We start from the raw sequence: 20,093 nt of genomic DNA on the forward strand, positions 1-20,093 counted from the left end.
AGCCACTGCAGTAATACCTACATAAGTGGGTCAGCCAACACAGTAATACCTGGATAAATGGGACATACACCACAGTAATATTTGGATAAAACAGACCGTCAGTACAGTAATATCTGGATAAAAGAGACAGTCAGCACAGTAATAAAGGACAGTCACCACAGTAATATCTGAATAAAAAAGGGACAGTCACCACAGTAATATCTGAATAAAAGGGACTGTCACCACAGTAATACCTATGAATGTGACAGTCACCACAGTAATATTTGGATAATAGGGACATTCAGTACAAGGAAATGCAGGAAAATTTGTTCAACTTCTTTAGAGCTTTCCCGCACAGTGCTGGATTAGTCAGCTAATATATGTATATAGTTTACACATTTCCATCTTGATAATGTTACAGAATATATTTTACAGAATCTTTTAGTTACGTTTTAGTGTGTGACATTTAAAGTTTATGTATCCATTTACATAAGTCTTTTGTTTACTGTCCAGGAAGTGTGTTCAAAAAAGGACAGTCGTAAATACACCGCTTTTGCGCATTAAGTGGTATTAGTGTGGATAACGGACCATTTTTGTTTAATCTTTTCAACGTCGCTACTGCAAGTGCTGCCAAGCACTGGGGCTTAAGGTATTGGTTGGAGTGATCGGACAGTAACTACATAGGACCTTTAGTAATACCTAAAGTGCACCGCATGAGGCGCACTGACTACACTAACCCCCTACGGGGTAGCTGCTACTCATGGTCAAATTATGCTTTTTAAAAGTACGTTTAATTTTCCTTGCCGATCAAATATTACGTTGTTTCCCTAGTTATCAAATTGTTTGAATACTTTAAAAAATTTCATTCGATATCCAAAGTGTTTGCTTTAAATCACTGTCACCCTAGTCGCAGTAACTCTGACAGAAAGTATACTAATACTTGGATGGACGAGTATTGGGAGCCTAAAAGAATCAAGCAAAAACAGTGTACTGAACGCTTGGTCTACCGTAAATGCCATAATTCTATTTAATGTTTCTTTCTTTGCAGAGAAAACGCTTGCCATAGCAAATATCGTCATCAACGCATTTTTCTACATGTTCAGCATACTTCTTCTCATTGGCGTCAGAGATGTATGCAAACTGGATCACTACCTGTTCAAACTGAAAATTAGTCGCTCATTAAGGCCTTCACAAGAGCATAAACAATCAACGTCATTACATATAAAAGAAATTTGCCTGCTTATCAAATAACATTTTTATGTTTTACATAGGTGGCACACAGCAGACGATTCTTTTCGTGCAGATTATTCGCAAATCATATTTCATTCTTTTTCAGAATAAGCCACAGTACATGGTGCCGTTCATGTTCGTTCAAGGTCTGGTAATCAGCGCTCTGGTACCCTCTGCCTTGACGGCTCTGGTCATCTGCGCACGGGCTGGGTCTTGCCTGGAATGGCTCGCGATATCGTTTTGTTCGTTGGTCTACATATCCATAAATATTTACCTGGCTTTAGCGGTTCGTGCTTACTACCACAAGGTGAGACCTCAGTGTTCCTTTTATTGTCTATGTGAGAAGGGGAGAGAATTATTTGTTCTTATGAAAATTCTAATAGTTATCATCAACTGGGTCTAATCTGTGGGACGGTGTATCGAAGTACCGCTATGGTTTCCTTAAGGAGGGACTGAAACAAATTATTCGAAGTAAAAATGAAAAATGTTAAAACAATCTGTTTAAATCTAGGGAAAAATCCATCTGAACGCAGCAAAATATTTAATTCCAGCAAGTTTTTTCAGGATAAATATTTAATAAATAACTCTTGCAAATAGTTTTAATAGTTTCCAAGCTAGTTTTTGTCATGTTACCTGCATTCGTAGGTATGGCATGAGAGTAAAGGTTATGCGACTTGCCAAAGCAGGTTATGTCAAACCTCTTGTCACAAATGATTCCCTCGCCGGTTACATTAAATCAGCGGGTAAATCTTGTTTCGCACGGAGTAAGTGTGGCATCAAAAGGAAACTACTCTCGCCTTCTCACATTTGCCCCTACATGACTCGACAGCCAAAGCTAACTTAAATTCAAAACAGGGACGAATAAAACGTTGTTTAGCGTTTTGATATATGCAATCTCCCCATGATAACTGAAGTAACCTGATTCCCCAACATTGGAGATCATTGACAAAAGGAGAAAACAGGCATGTGCGAGAAAATAATGCTGATGATCATTAATAGAAATGGGATAGGAAACAAACGTTGCTTCATTAATAACAAAATATGTTAGAAATGACCATAAAAATATTGCATACAACTATAAATATTAGGTTAGGCTGATATAGCATTTTGCTCTAATTTCATATGCCTCTGAAATTTCAAGTGATGATGAAAAATTCTTGGGAGTCTCATCAAAACCACTATAATAGTCACTCGCTGAGAAAGTTAAGATATCCGCAGTGGATCTTGTCTCGTGTAAACCATACTGATAATATATTCTATCGAGCCTTAACTTCAGTGACTTGATAGTAGGTGATAACCGAGTCAAGTTTCGAATATTTAACTTAAGTAGGAGTTGGAGCCAAAGGGCAGAAGTCTGAAGGATTTTAGTTATCTCCTTTCTTCGTTAGTTCTAATCAAGTATGATTAGAACTAACGACAAGATAACAAGAGCTGCTTCTTTCTATGGGCATTCATTAGAGAATCATGTAACAGTACAGTCCATACTGGTCTTCGAGGACGAAGGTGTCCTACAAACCTTGCACAAAATAGGGCATTTGGTAGAGCATAATCGTTGGCCGAGTAGACATATGAGGATTTATGAAGCACAAAGATAGCTATGGAATAGGAACTGATGGGAGTTGCATTTTTCACCTGGCTACAAGGCAAGAGTAGGAGAAAGTTTGATTCAAAGAGTTGAGAGAACTTTTATGCAGGAAACACTATGGTGCAATTCACTTAGTTTAAGGAAAAGTTTCTTTTCAAAATACGTTCCGACTAAGTACAGGGAGATGGAGATGAGCTTGGTTCCTTGACCAGTTAGCTACACTACCATACATTATATGCACCCTCGATCTTCACGTCTGCGTTTTCAGAGTAGGTTACAACCTCCCACAAAATTACTTTAAATGAGCCATCAACCACCTCATAAAAACCCATAGTTACGCCACCTTTTCCCATTATGCAAAAAATTTCAGCTTCTCTTCCGATCAACTGGAACCGTTCCTTTCTCCAGACATACCTTGAATACCCTGATTGACTGCCCGATATGCTGTCACTACCATTCTGTAGTTTCTCGCTTTTATGCCGATAATTACTTCATCTACACATGGTTGCAGTCTCTTCAAACAGCACCTCTCGTTTAATTTTTTCTACATGAAGCATTATTCAAAAACAATTTCTCAATGCACCCCTCAGTTTTCATAACTTCTCTCTTCCTCACTACTGCATCCACCCTCCTGCACTCAACACGATCAATTCTTATCCTGTACAGATTTAAATCACCTTGTAAACTTTCACTTCTGGCAAGCTAAATTCAATGCTATAAGAAGAACAGCAAAGCCAACGGTCATGGAAATTCATTCCCATCATCATCAGGGGATTTGTACAAGCTAAAAACTTAGTACAAAGAGCTATTTTATTATGAAAATATATTGTTGCACGATTCAAAAGTCCGTTACCGCTAAAGTCAAAATCATAAAAGTATGTGAACGGAAGTAATGAATATATTTACTTAGATAAACTTGCAATGGAAATATTTAACTCTGTACAAGCACAAGCTAAAGTGTATTGAAAAATACCTTCGAGTCAAAAGTAACTATGCAAACCTATTATTCACAGAGATGGTTAATTGCAGATGTTAAAAAGGTATACGATATAAAAATAGTTAAAATGTATGGCCGGATTCACTGTTTAGGGGGTGCACAAGGCAGTGGCAAAAACACTTTAAAAAGTGTGTTTATCTTACTATATACTTTAACTCTGTTCACATTTTTCCGATTATTTTGTAATAAGTAGCAATTCTGACAGGCACATTATACCTACCTTTTACACCTAAGAAGGTGTTCAACGAAATTGATTTAAAAGGAAGCCACAAAAAGATTGACAGTATTTAAATCGAGTGATTCTTATGAAAAGTTGCATGATGGAATGACATACACAGGTCTAGAAAATGCTTATGATAGAGTGACAAAGGGGCAATGTGGAAAGTGTTAAGGATGTCTCAGACTGAAGGAAACTTGCTGTATCATCATGGCAAAGCCGACAAATTTTGAGTTTGAATATACGGATGGGAGAACTACTGATCTTGGGTAAAAGTGGTCCTCAGGGACAAATAAATTCATATCGTTGTGGAAGTTTAGATCATATGTTTGGAGTAATGAGGCAAGTGAATTAAAGTTAGGATATATGAATGCGATTTTGTGCTGTAAAAAGTAAAGGTATATACATGCGGATTTATGGATTAAAACAAAATCCTTTCATATAGTAACCTTGGTTTCCATGGGCCCTTCTAATCTCCACTTTGTCGTGTTTTACTTATTGTTTGACTCGCCTCTTCTCTCATCATACCATCGTTTGCTATATTAATTCCTAAATACCTAAACAATTTAACACCTTCCATCCGTCCATTATCCTTATAAGTATTATGTGATACATCATCTTGGTTTGCATTTATTCTCATAACATTACTCTTCATTTTCTTAACACTAAACTTTCTTCTCTTGGAAACACTGCCGCTAATACGGCAGCCATTTTAACAACCTCTACAACCCCAATTCATTCAATCCGTACTCACACATGATAACTTTGCACTTGCATTTCCATCTAATCTTCCATCTAAACTTCTCATGTCATATCTCGGCCATATTTTTACAACATAATTCACTCTCTCTCATCTATTTTAACATGGGTTGCTTCTATCATGAAAACAATCGCACTTCCTTCTATACCATGCATCCTCACCATCCTCCGTAATGCTGCTATCATGACTTTTAATTTTGAAATACAGACACACATTAAGTTGTCTCAGCAAGCAGCAGCAGCTTCAAGACAAATAACATATTTGATAGGGTGGCACTCCTGGCAAAACAGGAACCTGTATTTTGGAAACCTCAAAATAGTGCTCAAGTCTGCAACTTTTTACAATATAAAACCTCTTGTTTTACGAAAGATAAATCAATGTACGAGGGGAGCAATGTACATCTCGTCAAGTCTAAATTTAATTTTGGAACTGGCAAGAGAATAAGAAACTTTAAAATCAACAGAAATATCAAGAGTCATTGGCACAGGTATCCTGGATGTTCCTTACCACAAATAGTAAATCATAGTAAAACATGTGACGTCACATTTATTCCTACTATTACCATGGTATATGTATAATGTTACCTAGGCAATGAACAGTCACCAAAAACAGTGAAAGATAAGAGATGGTTGCCGAGTTGCTCTTTGTGTATATTGGAGACACTGCTACCTAGTAGTCTTGTATGACAAATAAATTTGGTAACAAGAATAAGTAGCAGTAAAAGAACTAGAATCTCCAATTACTCTGGTAAGAGTATCATGAAATCTTAGTGAAATGATGGTGCTAATGTAGTTGGACAGATATACCTAATTCTATCAAATCAGGTTCTAAAGTCATAGTGAGAACTTGAAAGTGAGGCATTACAAAGTTTACTGGCACCCCTACAAGTACAGGGAATAAAACTGTCGTACAAGTAAAATAATGTCTTGGATCATATGGCCACTGACCTTTGTAAGGAGGTAGTTTTTTCATCAGCACAAAATGTGCACTAAATACTATGTAAAGATCTCTTATAGGCAGCTATATAGAACATATTGGAGATCAGGTACTGCTGACATTACAGTCTGTATGATGAGGTGAAAGTCAGCACATGAACCATGTGCAACTGAACTTTGCCCAACAAATCTAAAAATCAGTAAAATCCACCAAGTGCACTTTTGCTGTTATTTATGTAGTGGGTCACAGTTTTGATCCTCTTAAGAAATCAGCATAGGAGGACACATGAATGCATCTCAGTGAAGAAGCTACAATGCAGTGAGGTATTGATGTTTTAAGTATGGCGTCATTGAACCTCAAAAGCTGTATGTACTGATCACATAGAAATTTCTCTTACAGTGCACATTTTTTAAAGAAAAATTCTGGAAAGTGACCATTACACATTCTCCTATGACCAGTCAGGGATCTAAAAGGCCATGGTATGTCAAAATCCAATTCAGTCATCACTGGTTCTAGAATTAAAATGCTATTTTTTAAGTTGTTCTTATCTATGATGTAGAGGGATGCAGAACATACAACTATATTACCAGTGTCTTAGGGTCACCCATAAACGTAGCCCTGTTCAATTTGAGGATGAAAGGTAATTGCTATCACGGTGCAGACATACTGAAATAACAGTAGCCTTATCTAGCCTTGGTCTCTCCTGCAGGTTAAACTTTTGACTTTGGCTGGGTGGTGGGGAAAGATTGGTTATACATACTCCATGATACCACAGTCATGACAAGACTGACATTAAATTATATATCCTGTTCTTGATGAACAACTGCACTTTAACTTACCTCACATTAGGTTTCATTAAAAAAAACAACAGAATACCTCATGCAGTCATCAAGGCGACTATACAAGAGATTGGTATAATATACAGTACTGACGATTTTGAAGTCAGCAGTAACTAAAATCATGCTCCTCAACAAGAATTTAAAGGCAACTGGGATCCAAATACAGGCTCGATTTAGGATAATCCAGGAAGTATTTTCATCAGTGGAGAATAAATATTTGTTTGATATAGGTTCCTAATCTAATCAGGATGAACTTTACTTCAAAATCTGGGGAACGATACAGTAACTACTGATATAATCTGTTAGTCCAATATGTTTCTGACAATGACAGCAATAAAGCTTATAAGTTAATGGCTCTTTGTATCCACATACACGTATAAACTGATATTTTTTACTGCTCTCATAGAGGGAATAGTATTGTGGGTAGAGCACCCCTTTGCCTGGAGCAGCATTAGATGCCGCTGGGGCCATCATACTTCATACATTGAACTGAGTGGTGCAATGATCAGAGTTTTTTTTAACTCGATTCAAAGTAAAAGATGAACCAAGTCAGTGCGTATTTTGAAAAGTGAATGTAGAAAGCCATGTACTGATTACAAGTGCCCTAATAATAGCAGTTGTGACTTATTTAAATGTTAAGGAGGCTCATAATTGTTTTAATAAAAAGGTGCTAAAAAGGCAGTTTTCTTATTGTTACACAAATGTGTAATAGTGAGGAGCCATCAGGACAGTGTGTTCAGCATACAAACAAGCACACAAGAATGAGTTTCTTCTAACTATAACATAGTGAGAATTTATGCAAAACCTCAAGTGAGGATGGCACAGATCAGATGATAAAGACACTTATGTTGCTGCAGCAGCACAAAGTGGGGACAGAGACTCCTGGCCAGTCACTGCATCTGTGAAAACTAGTGTGGGAACCACATACCTAACAGGATGTCATGACCAGCAAAAAATATCCACAAATACTGGAAAAACAGACTCTTGAATATACAGTATAGGGATAAAAGAAGGCAGTAACAAAATATAGCACATTTTTAAGTAATTTCTATTTTCTTGCCATGCAAACCTGAAATTCTTTACATAGGATTTAGCTTGAGAGCATGGAATTCTAGCTTGTTGCACATATGGGGTGTTGCAACTGCTAGACTTCTGGGCATAAAACAATGAGTTTTCTTTCATTACCTGGTGTAGGCTGAAAGAACCAGTGTGTCAGAGACAATGAAACATGCTATTAAAACCATTGGGTTTGTTTCATTAGCTCTCCCTATCTTGCCTTGTTTAGAGAGATGGAGGACTAGCATCCAACCAACCAGCAAAACAAAGATGATTGGGAGAATACCCATATGTGCAACTCACGTACAATCCTCGTCTGTCCAGCAAGTACCAGCTTGCAACCTGACTCTGTGCCCTAAGTAAGAGAAAGGTGAGGAGAAAAGGGAGAAGACCAGTCACTAAGAAACACTCACTCACTCACCAAAAACCTAAGACGAGATGCAACCTGTCCCCTTAGGAGCCAAGTGAATTACACAACCTCCTGGGCTGCCACCACAGGACCTAAGGAAAATATGTCCAAGGACTTGTGGGTAATGTGCTGAAGATAAAACAAGGTGAATGCGGTCTGGCATGACCTCACCCTAGCTCATAACACGTGTTGAACTGACAAGTTCTTCTGGACTTCAAGAGTATGTTAATACCTCGACCTTGTGGGCTCTTGGCAACATCATACCACCACCTTCCTCGCCAAATGAGGCATATGCCTGCTTGATTATCTCATGCAACCAGAAAGAGATCATGATCTTTGGCACCCCTTTCTTGGTTGGCCTGAGATTTTGAGTTCTCTTAAAAGATAGTACTGCAGCACCCTAACAGGACACTGTGGCATCTCATCTGGATCACTACCAACAAAATCCTCTAGGGAGGAGATTGAAAAGGACTCAAACGAATTCTGAGCCTTTGTCCTAAATTCTTGGACAGACTTCAGAATAACTGATCACCATTCCCTTGATTGAGTGCTTAATATCAAAAGAGAGGCCATGAAGCTTGCCTTCTCTCTTCACCGAAGCCAGGCCAAGCAAGAAAACAATATTCAGAGTTAGCTCCCTGTCTGGTGACTAGCAAAGGACTATAAGCTGTACACTGATTGATTGATTGATTCTGAGTATCTCTGTGTCACAACTACCAGGGTCACCCCCCGACGCCGAATACTAAGTAATATTTTAACTTTTATAATATATTAAACAAAATTTAAAATACTTTTATTTTTATAAGAGATACATATAAATTTGATTTAAAAAATAATAAAATAAATTTCTGATAAAAATAAAAATAAAATTCTGATAAAATAAAATTCTGATAAAAAGAATTTTTAATCAATCTGGTCACATAACAGTAAAACTTTAAAAAAAATATATATATGTTAAGACAGCAAAGCTGTCAAGATATATTTGAGAAGACCAGCTTCTTTGATAAAAGAGATAACGTTATTAATATGATATTGTTATGATACAATAAAGTTTCATACATACTTACCTGGCAGATATATACATAGCTGGGACGACGGAGTCTTAGCTATGTATATATCTGACAGGTAAGTTTGACTGTATTGAAAAACATATGTTTTCTCCAACAGTTTTGCCATGCTATAATTACCACCTGCTTCACTACTACTATAAGCTAAAAAACGATTCCTAAGTTCCACTAGACTGGGACACTCAACCAGCAAATGCCTAACTGTCAGCGGAACTAAGCAATCATCACAGAAGGGCTCATTCTCCCCATCCATCAGATAGCCGCGAGTTAAACGCGTATGGCCAACACGTAATCTATACAATACAACCTCCCACTTCCTTGGTATTAGGTCATATTTCCAAGGGTGTGTCTGACTAGAAATTTCTTTCATTTTATTGGGGCCTACTCTGTCCCACTGAAGTGCCCATAAATGCAGGATGGATTTCCATATATCATAGAATGTATCACGATATGGAACAGGACATTTTCTCGGTACTAAAGTTTGCGCTGCTGATCTGGCTAGCTTGTCTACCTCTTCGTTTCCCGATATGTTCACATGGGCAGGAACCCAACAAAAAGAAACAATGCTGCCTCTAAACTGGTACAAGAAGATCCACTGCAAGATCTTCAACACCAAGGGATGATCAGTATTAAAGATTTCCAGGGACTGTAAGGCACTTTTGGAGTCACAAAATATTGTGTAGCTACGCACTGGGAGTGTTACAATATGTTACCAGTGATATAACTACTATGAGATTCAGGGCCTCTGTAAACACGGTGGTTTTTTTTGCACTCAACTTTTTATCTAATGCTATTTTCATAAATATAACGCTTATTCAGAATACATATTATATCAACACATAAATTTTGAGTGTATTCTGCGCTACGTAGGTTGAATAAATTTGGTACTTATAATGTAAGAGTGACCTTTTTTGAAGACGGGCCAATTTACTCAGAGAAAAGTTTTCGAACGCACTCGTTACGTAACTTATGACATCATTTCTTCCCTCTTTCTCGATGGATGATTGGCTATACGTAACGTGCTATACCTCTGGCAACAATGATTACAATTTAAATACAAGCAAGCAGTACACCTTTATGAACTCTGGAACCTCCCCGCTGATAATTGTCATAATGAACAAACCAACAAAATATGTTAATAAATACAAAAACACTTCGATTATTAGTCTAACTCCCAAAATAAGTTTCCAAAGAAATTACAGTCTACTTTATAGGTCACAATCAGATTGACAAGATGTAGGGAATAGTTGGTAATTACCAAAAACATAGTAGACAAGCTTGATTTGATAACTGCTATATCCAATGTCAAGTAATTTTTATTTATTGGCTATCTACCTATTTACTGAAAAAAATAGCCGGTACCGTATATTGCTTTAAACCTTCACCAATAATTATCGTCAGAATGGTGACTTCATGAGGCTCCACCCACTTTCGCCTCGTTATAATTCAGGATAACACTGAAGGCTACCATGGGCATTGTTGGATTAGAAAATTTAACTTCTGGCTATAAAAACTAAACGTTTAATTCATGTATATTACTGCTATAATGTTGTGGCACTACTGCTACAGTAGTATTACTATGCTAGCACTGATACCCCACCCACATATATGTATCATTCCGCCATTCATAAAGTCTTTGGGTTTCAGAGCCGATGGAGTTTCTGTCTGGTGGATGGGCGGGGCAACATTTAGTCAAAAGGTGTTTATTTACCTTGCTTACGTAATGAATGTTTTTCGACTCTTGGCTCGTAACCATTGGCCATGGCGTCGGCTAGATCATTTTTACTCTATAAAAATTAAAACTATCGGGTTTAGGTTATTGATAATGCTGACAAAATTTGCGTGTGGTTGTAAAATATACATATGTCAACTTTCAGCTACATCCAATGCTTTGACAAGGAGCAAAGTCCAAAAAACCGTGTTACAGAGACCCTGAATCTCATAGTAGGATGCCATACAATTCAGCTGTAAAGTTTGAGGCAACAGGAGGAAGTGCACCTCTTCGGTTAAAAGATTCGCTAAAAACTCCATATCCAACGCCGGTATTGGACTTGGAGCCATCAGTGAATATAAAACTTGTATCTATATGCTCTGTTACATGTTATAAAAATATTGCCCTCCTTTCCTCATCAGATTTATCCCTCTTTGCTCCATTGAAGTACCTGCAGAATTTCACATCAGGTAACCTCCAGACAGGAGTACTGGGATACACAAAGAGAATAATGGGAAATTTTTTAATATTTGTATCCTCTAAAATTTTTTAAAATTCTATAGCTAAAAGGAGTGGGATACCTTGGATGACTTTCGTAAACACTGTTAAAAATATTTCTATTTGCCACAACAAATGCAAGAGATTTGGGGAGTCTTTGCACTCTAAACCAGTACCGAAGTAATGATGACTGGTGATAGAGTTCAAGGGGCATCTCTCCTGCATCAACTAGCAAACTAGATATTGGTGATGAACGGAAAGCTCCTGTGCTATTATGAATACTGAATGATGCACTGAATAAAAAATTTCAAGTTAGATTAGGAAGCTGAAGAATATACTTCACAACCGTACGACAGCTTTGATAAGATTAAGGCTTCATGAAGCTTTAGTGAACGATTACTATCAGCTCCCCAACTGGTGTGAGAAAGCACCTTCAAGATGTGTAGAGCTTCTAGGCTCTTTGCTTTTATATGTTTGATATGGAGGACCAAAGTCAATCTACTGTCAAAAACTAGGCCTAAGAAGTGTGCTTGTTCTACATGGGATTCTACGGACCATCTTACAAATACAGGTCTGGATCAGGATGCACTCCTCTGATACGACAGAAGTGGACAGCAGTAGTCTTGCTTACAGAGATTTTAAAACCCTGTTTCTCAGCCCAACTTACTATTTTATTTATTGTTAATTGTAACTTTCTTTCGGCTACAGTCATCCTGGTGGCAGCAGAGGATATTGACAAGTCATCCACAAACAGTGTCTTTCAGACCTCTCTTGGAATAACAGCTGCAACATTGTTTATGGCCAGAGCAAAAAATGTTACCCTGAGAACACTGCCCTGGGAACACCTTCTTCTTGGCACCTTTTCTCTGATAAAGTACTGCCAACTTTAACTTTAAAATACCTACAATGTAAAAAATATTTGATTCACAAATAAGGTAATTTGCCTCGTAGACAACTATTATGCAGTCTTCAGAATCCCATGTCTCCAAGCAGTGTCATATGCCTTTTCTATATCAAAAAACACTGTCACATGGTGTTGCTTGGAGACAAAGGCTTCACAGACAGAGGCTTCAAGTTGCAGTAAGATATCCAGGGTGGAGTGCATTTTTCGAAAACCACACTGAGAAGGTGTTAGAATATTTTTGTGCTCTAGATACCACATCAGTCTTACATTTACCATTTTTTCCATCAATTTACATAAACAGCAAGTTAACGCAATGGGGCGGTAACTTGCTGCACAGAGAGGATCTTTTCCAGGCTTAAGGAATGGTAGCGTTAGCTAATTCCCATATGGTAGGGTAGCTGCTTTCATCCCATATTCTATTGATAATACTGATTATAAAAAGTTTTGTGTTCCTTGAAATGTGTTTAAACATTTCATAAGGAATCTCATCTGGACCAGGGAAAGTGTTCTTGCTCCTAGCTAAAGCAGAGTCAAATTCCCTTTCAGAAAAAGGCATATTATATGATTCAGCTTTGTTTGATGAAAAGTCAACTCACTCAAATCTTTGAATTTTCTCCAGTTTGCTTTCTCTAAATACCATCCTGGTGATCTCGGGATAGGTGGACCATCATTGGTGTCGATCACAATTGAAGAATGGTCACTGGTATGCCAGTCATCACTTGTTCTTCAACGACTAAAATCAACACTGCAGTTGAAGCTACATATTGAAAGGTCGATGCAGGAGATGGTGCCTATCTGAATGTGATAATGGGTAGGTTCTCCAGTATCAAGAACACCTATATCTTCATTTTCTAATAAAGATGCCATCATATTCCCTTTTTGGTTTGATGTTACATCTCCCCACAATGGATGTCTACTATCGAAGTCACCAAGTAGAAGAAATGGCTCTGGTAGTTGCTGCATCAAATATATTAAGTTCTCTTGGGAGACATGGCTATTGGGTGGAATGTAAAGGAAACATATAGTATATTGCCTCCTTAAATTAATTCGTACAGCCACTGCTTGAAGTGGAGTATTTAGTTTCACTTGGTAGTGTGGAGCATCTCGACGTATGTAGATGAAGGATCCACCATGATTTCCCACTTAGATCAAATTTATAACTCTTAATTATACATAAAAAATTAACCTCACCTTTCATAAAAAAAAAAAACAAAGCCTGTTGTTTGACAGGTAAGCTAGGGGTAATTTCAACGTTTAATAAAATTAAATAAACATTCCTCTTCAGCGAGAAAGCTATACTGTCGAGAAATAAGTTAACCCAACTGAAAATATGGTTTTATAGCTATGGCAAAGAAAGCATACTGCCATCATAAAACATTATTACATATCTTAAGTACATCACTGCATAACATAAAAATGATTGAAACATACCGAATTCTCTTGAAGGAGCTATGGTTGAAGTGAAATTTAAAAGTCAGCGATCAGTTGATGAACGTAAACAAACACTCCTGCTGAAAATAGTTAAATGGGAAGTAACTGTTCTGTTGTATATCATATATTTTTAAAATACTGTGATATAAAATCTTTATTACATATCAAAGTATTGGCTTCACATTTCATAAAAAAACCAACAACAGCCTTTTGTTCGACAGGGTAAACAAGCCTTCCCTTTGGCAGTAAAACTACAATGGAGAATTGAATTAATACTGCAAAATATTTCATTTTATATGGCGTAGTAAACATCTTGCCAACACGAAACAGTTATATATCATAACTAACCGACCCACCAGGCGCTGCCCAGGAAAATCTCTCTCTCTCTCTCTCTCTCTCTCTCTCTCTCTCTCTCTCTCTCTCTCTCTCTCTCTCAACTGTTAAGATTGTTGCTTTAGTTCACATTGCCCAGCATTTTTAACATTTTATATTTCACCACTTCTCATCCCTATTCCTATTGGGGCTGAACTTGAAAAGGCACCAGGAGTGTCTGTTCATCCAAGTGATCTCAAAAACTATGGATTAGACACTAATATACATAATTTTTGAAATTTTACTTTTTACCCCTTCTCACCCCTCCTTCCTATTGGAGCTGAACTTGGACTTAAAAGGGCACTGGGCGTGTCATTCTTCATCTCAACAACCTCAAAAGCTATGGATTAGACACTAATATCTGTAGTTGTCAGTTATTTTAGATGTCACCACTTTCCCACCCCTCTTTTCTATTGGGGCTAAACTTGGACTTGAAGGACATTGTAAGTGTTACCATTCATCTCAGTGACCTTGAAAACTATAAATTAGACACTAGTCACTACACCTGTTGTTTCCGGCTATTTTTACATATCATCCCCTTCTCACACACCCCCTTCCTATTGGGGCTGAACTTGGGGTTCAAGGCCATAGGGAGTGTCACTATCCATATTAGCAACCTCAAAAACTATGGATGAAATAGTAATATCTGTCATTTTCTGTTATTTGTATATGTCACCCCCTTCCCACCACTTTATCACCCCCTTTCTAATGGGGCTAAGTTTGAACTTAAAGGCCATGTCATTTTTCATCTCGGCAACCTCATAAACTATGGACTAGATACTTACCGATATCTATCATTTTCTGTTTTTTACATGTCACTCCCTTCCCACCCCTTCACACCCCACTTCCTATTGGGGCTGAACAAGGAATTAAAGTGCATCAAGCATCACTATTCATTTTAGCAGCCTCGAAATCTATGGATTAAGACACTAATATCTGCCGTTTTCAGTTATTTTTACATCCCCTTCTTCCCACCCTTTTTCACCCTGCTTCCTATTGGGGCTGAACTTGGACTTGAAGGAGCGTCATTATTCATTATTCATCTCCGTGAGCTAAAAAACTAAGAGTTGGACACTAATATCTGTCGTTTTCGGGTACCTTTACACGTCAACCCCCCTTCGCAAACCTTTTCACCCCCCTCCCTTTTGGTGCTGAACATCGAATTGAAGGGCATCACGAGTGTCACTATTCATCTCAGCAACCTCAAAAACTATTGATTAGATGTGAATCTGTTGTTTTCAGTTATTTTTACATGTCCCTCCCCTTCCCACCCCTTTTCACCCCCTACCTAATGGGGCTGAACTTAGGCTTGAAGGGCATCAGGAGTGTCATCATTCATCTTGGTGAGCTCAAAAACTATGGGTTGGGCACTAACATATTTCGTTTTCGGTTACTTTAACACGTCACCCTCCTTCCCAAACCTTTTCCCTCCCCTCCCTATTGGGGCTGAACTTGGACTTGAAGGGCATGGGATTACACACTAAAATCTGTCATTTTCAGTTATTTTTATTTTTACCCCTTTCCCATCCTGCTCCCCACAACCTCCCTTTGGTGCCAGTGATGTCCTACCCCCCCAGTATTCTTTCCCCAAAGCTATATTACATGAATACCAAATTGGTTGAAATTGCTAAATAAATGCATGTAAAAGTGTATGTGGCACTAACACACATCCATTTTTATATACGTATATAGATTCCATCAATACATAAGGAAAAAATGATTAAAACATGCAGAATTCTTTGCAGGAAGCAGGTCAGTTTTCAGTCACTCATTCAGTCACTCAGCATTTGAGTGTGGCATTACATATGGTACCACTAGCAGGAGTCCTGTCAGTCCTCTCTGCTGCAGAGGACTGAGTGCTGGAAGCTCAACAAGACTTAATTTGGGGAGATATAACAGACTTCTACCTCCACTTACCAGATTTGCAAGAAGGGGAGGAGGTGACAGCACTAAGATGAAGGCAAGGATGATGAATTCCTACTTCTCTTCCTTGACTTTTTGCCGAGCGCAGTGGAGGAAGACTTCTCCAAGAGACATGGTTAAGATAACACACTGCTGACACATCATTGATGTGATGTTGGGGGAAAACCAAGGAGATGGGGCGGCTCCAAGAGCCAGTGGAGACAGTGACCATATTAGTCATCATGGTCATAATAGTAGTAGTTACAGGATATCCCTTTATCACATTCAGGTGGCTGATAAGGGATAATATATTAGGCTTACCTGAGATGCTCAGGGAGAACTACAGCTCCCTGAGCCTTTCATCCTCCACTACACCTGGGACAAAAGTTGGTTTAAGTGAGGGCTCTTTCTTTCGCTCCGAGAAAGTGTCTCCTCCAAATGACAACTCTCAGAAGAAACAGAGCCTCCAGGTGATAACCCAGACTGGACGTCCTCTCCCCCTCGGTGATTATTTACCTAGCTATCAGCAGTTGAAGAAGGGAAAATTACTCCCTTGGGGAGTAGCAACAGTAGGTAGGAGTTTGGCATATGGAAGAAAAGTACTGAAGAAGACTTGCACTATCACCTTCTCTCTCTTCTTCTTCCTGGAAAACCTCACTCACTGTTCAGACAGCCAGACACAGAACTCTGATCAACAGCTAGATTGGTTGTACTCATCCGTCCTGCAGGAGGCACAAAGGGTATGAGGGTCTACCTCAATGGAGGAAAGGAACCTATTACAAGGCCCGTCTTTCCTTGGACAGCACTTGAAAACCTGAGGCTTCCTCTCTAAGATGGAAGACTGAATTTACTGAGGGTTTATAACATTTTGTTCTATAAAAAAAACTCAACAATCATACAGCCAAAAAATATTCAGAAACAAATAAAAAAGCATGAGATGTGTATGGCACAGGATTCATCACTAATTCATCCTTCAACAGGACATGTGCTTTCATAGTGTTGGGCATAACTATGAGGCATCACTAAAATGAACCTACATTGTAAAAGTTCTACCTCCCATCAAGATGTACTATGGCAACTGTGTAACCTGACAAGATTGTCCACTTCAAAAAAGTCAGCAAGGACATAAATCTCCATCAGCATTCATAGACCCTGGGTCAGTGGCAAGACATTCCCTTGCCATTTAAGCAAGTATACTGATCAACACAGAAGCCACACGTCCCCCAGACCTTTGCTCATAGATTTCTGCCCTTTGAACAATATGTATCAGACAATGATTACTCTGATACTTCTCATCAATGCAATTCAGAAAAGAAAGGAACCCATGATGATGGACAAACACAACCACACTCCCCTTATGTTAAGTGCTATGCCCAGTATATGCCACACCCTGGCATTCATACACAAACACTAGGAAGTGCAGGCTGTGCAAAAGTTTGATGATGGCATAAAAAAGAGGACTCATTAAAAACAAGTACAGGTGAAGCTTCAGATTGGCACACACAAAAGGTCATCATAGCCAAGAAATCAAATCAGCGTCTTGATACAAGGTGAATTACCAGTGCCTTGATGTCTATGTCTTTTGACATTGATAAGATATCCAAGAGTACCTCTGCCTTCCAACAGATTTTAGCAGACACTTATATGTACTTTCATCTGGTAGAACTGGAGATGCTCCTGGAACTGGAATGTAGTATTTAGGCATCGGGCCCAGTTCATGTTCACATACCAATCGGTACCTAATTCATTACCACATCCAAGTTGTCAGAGCCTCCTACAGACACCAGCAAGTAGACATTTGTATTGGTACATACAACTGCAGTAATGGATTAAGTGAACAAAGAGCACCATCTCCAGATTAGCTACTGACTACTAACAACTTAAGTCACAGCTAGAGACCAGAAACTCAAGAAGCTGTGGGAAGTAGCATTCCTTCTACAATTCAATAGCATCTAGAATAGGTGATCAACAGCTGAGGACCTAGAGTATACATAAATAACCAGGGTACAGAATATATCTAGTGATTATACAAGTGCTTTGTCATCATGCAACTGTAGGCCTACATACCAAGCACCAAGACTGAGCTCTGTGTCATACAATGCGAGACAAATGTTCACCAATCAGGGATACAGGGTGAACTACAGCACCAACAAGACAGGTGCTCCACATAAGAGATATGATATTCCAGTCAGCCAAAACATTATCAAACAGCTCCCAGCATATTCATTCTAATGTACAGTGTTAAGAGTGGTTTCAGCTGGATGGATATATATATATATATATATATATATATATATATATATATATATATATATATATATATATATATATATATATATATATATATATATATATATATATATATACGTATATATATATATATATATATATATATATATATATATACGTATATATATATATATATATATATATATATATATATATACACACCACACATATATATATATATATTATATATACACACACACACACATATATATATATATATATATATATATATATATATATATATAACATATAATATATATATATATATACATATATATATATATATATATATATATATATATATATATATATATATATATATATCACAGTATGACTGGCTGAATATAAATGGCTAACTCACCCAATAGCTGATACTAGTGGCAATAAATAGGATGTCCAAGGATGGATTACCACAGGTAATAGTGTGAGCGAAGAAATTACCACTTTCCTCAAGAAATGGGGGCCACAGTGCACCTCATTGGTCTACTTGCCATGGACAAACTGCAGAATCAAAGCAGTTAAGATCAGCCAAACATGGAAAAAGCTTACTCAAATATGATGGGTTATCCTTGGCTATTCTTCAGTAACTTTCCACCAACAGACTGTAAGATTGAGTCCTTACCTCAGCATACTGCACTCGCTCAATTTGTATAATTGTCTCTTACCTAGCAAGTAGGTTTGGTTGTATGACTTAAGACACATGGTCAGTAAAAATCATGCTCATTCAATCCCTCATCTTTGTATGGTGTTATACACTGTAATTCATAACCTTAATGAATAGGCAACTATACAACAAACTACTCTGTCTGTGAGTCAAGACTTGATATTGCTTCCTTATCCATTTAGTGATTAACAGGGTGACTTTGCAGTGCTACTATCCCTCACTAACCGCCACTCTATAAAGGACCTACACGTTAACATCCCATCCCCTTTTCATAAGTGCATTAAGGATATAACAGCATTTGTGGGTGCACAGCAGTCACGAGATATCCTGTAATATATACATATATAGGTAGCACCAGATGTTTCAAAAGTCACTTATGGTTTTGTATTGTTTATTGAAAATTCAATTGAGGTGTTCACAATATTAAGGGTCAACAGAGCTCCAAGTTGCAAATTTTCTTTTTTCTCCAAAGTCTTAAAAAAAATCTTACTTTTCCCAAGAAAAAGAATACTTGCATATGTAGATCCAGAGTGGTCGAAAATCCCATAACATACCTAACTGAGGCGCCATTAACCAGTAATCAGCGCTTTAAGCAGCATAAATCGCTGAGTTTCAGTTAAAGGCGGTTTTTGCTTATCAGCACCTACTGAAAACAGAGCCTCCACCAATAACCATGGACTACCCGTAAAGGATTTAGCCCAAAAACAATGAGCGTCTTAAAGTAGATAAGATTACCTTTCAAATGCAACAAACATTTTTTTTAAATCTGTTCATACATAGCCGAGATATGCATGTTTGAAAATATGCCAATTTTCAATTTCATTTTTCTCATGATTTTGTTTTTCTTAATCAGCCCCTGGAGGCCCATATGTTAAGGCCTCAACTGAAAGATGAAGTGGATGAAATTAATATGGTAAAATCTATCCTAACTGAGAATATCTGTGTTACCGTCTTTGATTTGTAGTGTTCATCCATAAGTCGATAGTACACCTTGACATGTGCACCACTTTTTTCATAGCAATCAAAGCCACAGTTTGAAGCATGCCTGACCAGCATCTGACAACACTTCGGGAATCACCGATGCACATGTTTTTCTAATGCATTCTTCGAGCATTGGTAGATCCCAAGGTCTTGTTCCTTAGACTTTCGACTTCATGTAACTCCACAAGAAATCAATACCAGAGTTTAACTATAGGCCGAGTTTTACCAAGGGTTGTTAAAGGGGGCCTTTGCAATGAAAATCTTCC

At 37.9% G+C, this 20,093-nt stretch overlaps 1 protein-coding gene and 1 long non-coding RNA gene across 2 annotated transcripts in view; one reads left to right on the forward strand and one right to left on the reverse strand.

Annotated features, from left to right (window-relative positions):
- Positions 1–20,093, reverse strand: part of LOC135196210 (uncharacterized) — a 63,986-nt gene that overhangs the window by 26,510 nt on the left and 17,383 nt on the right. The gene's annotated exons all lie outside the window — the stretch shown is intronic.
- Positions 1–20,093, forward strand: part of LOC135196209 (uncharacterized) — a 59,210-nt gene that overhangs the window by 21,814 nt on the left and 17,303 nt on the right. Inside the window, exons 4-5 of the mRNA XM_064222836.1 lie at positions 1,028–1,110; positions 1,316–1,516. Of these exons, the coding sequence (XP_064078906.1) occupies positions 1,028–1,110; positions 1,316–1,516 (284 nt within the window). The remainder of the gene's footprint in view (positions 1–1,027; positions 1,111–1,315; positions 1,517–20,093) is intronic.

This window comes from Macrobrachium nipponense, chromosome 17, assembly GCF_015104395.2.
Source record: "Macrobrachium nipponense isolate FS-2020 chromosome 17, ASM1510439v2, whole genome shotgun sequence".
NCBI lineage: Eukaryota > Metazoa > Arthropoda > Malacostraca > Decapoda > Palaemonidae > Macrobrachium > Macrobrachium nipponense.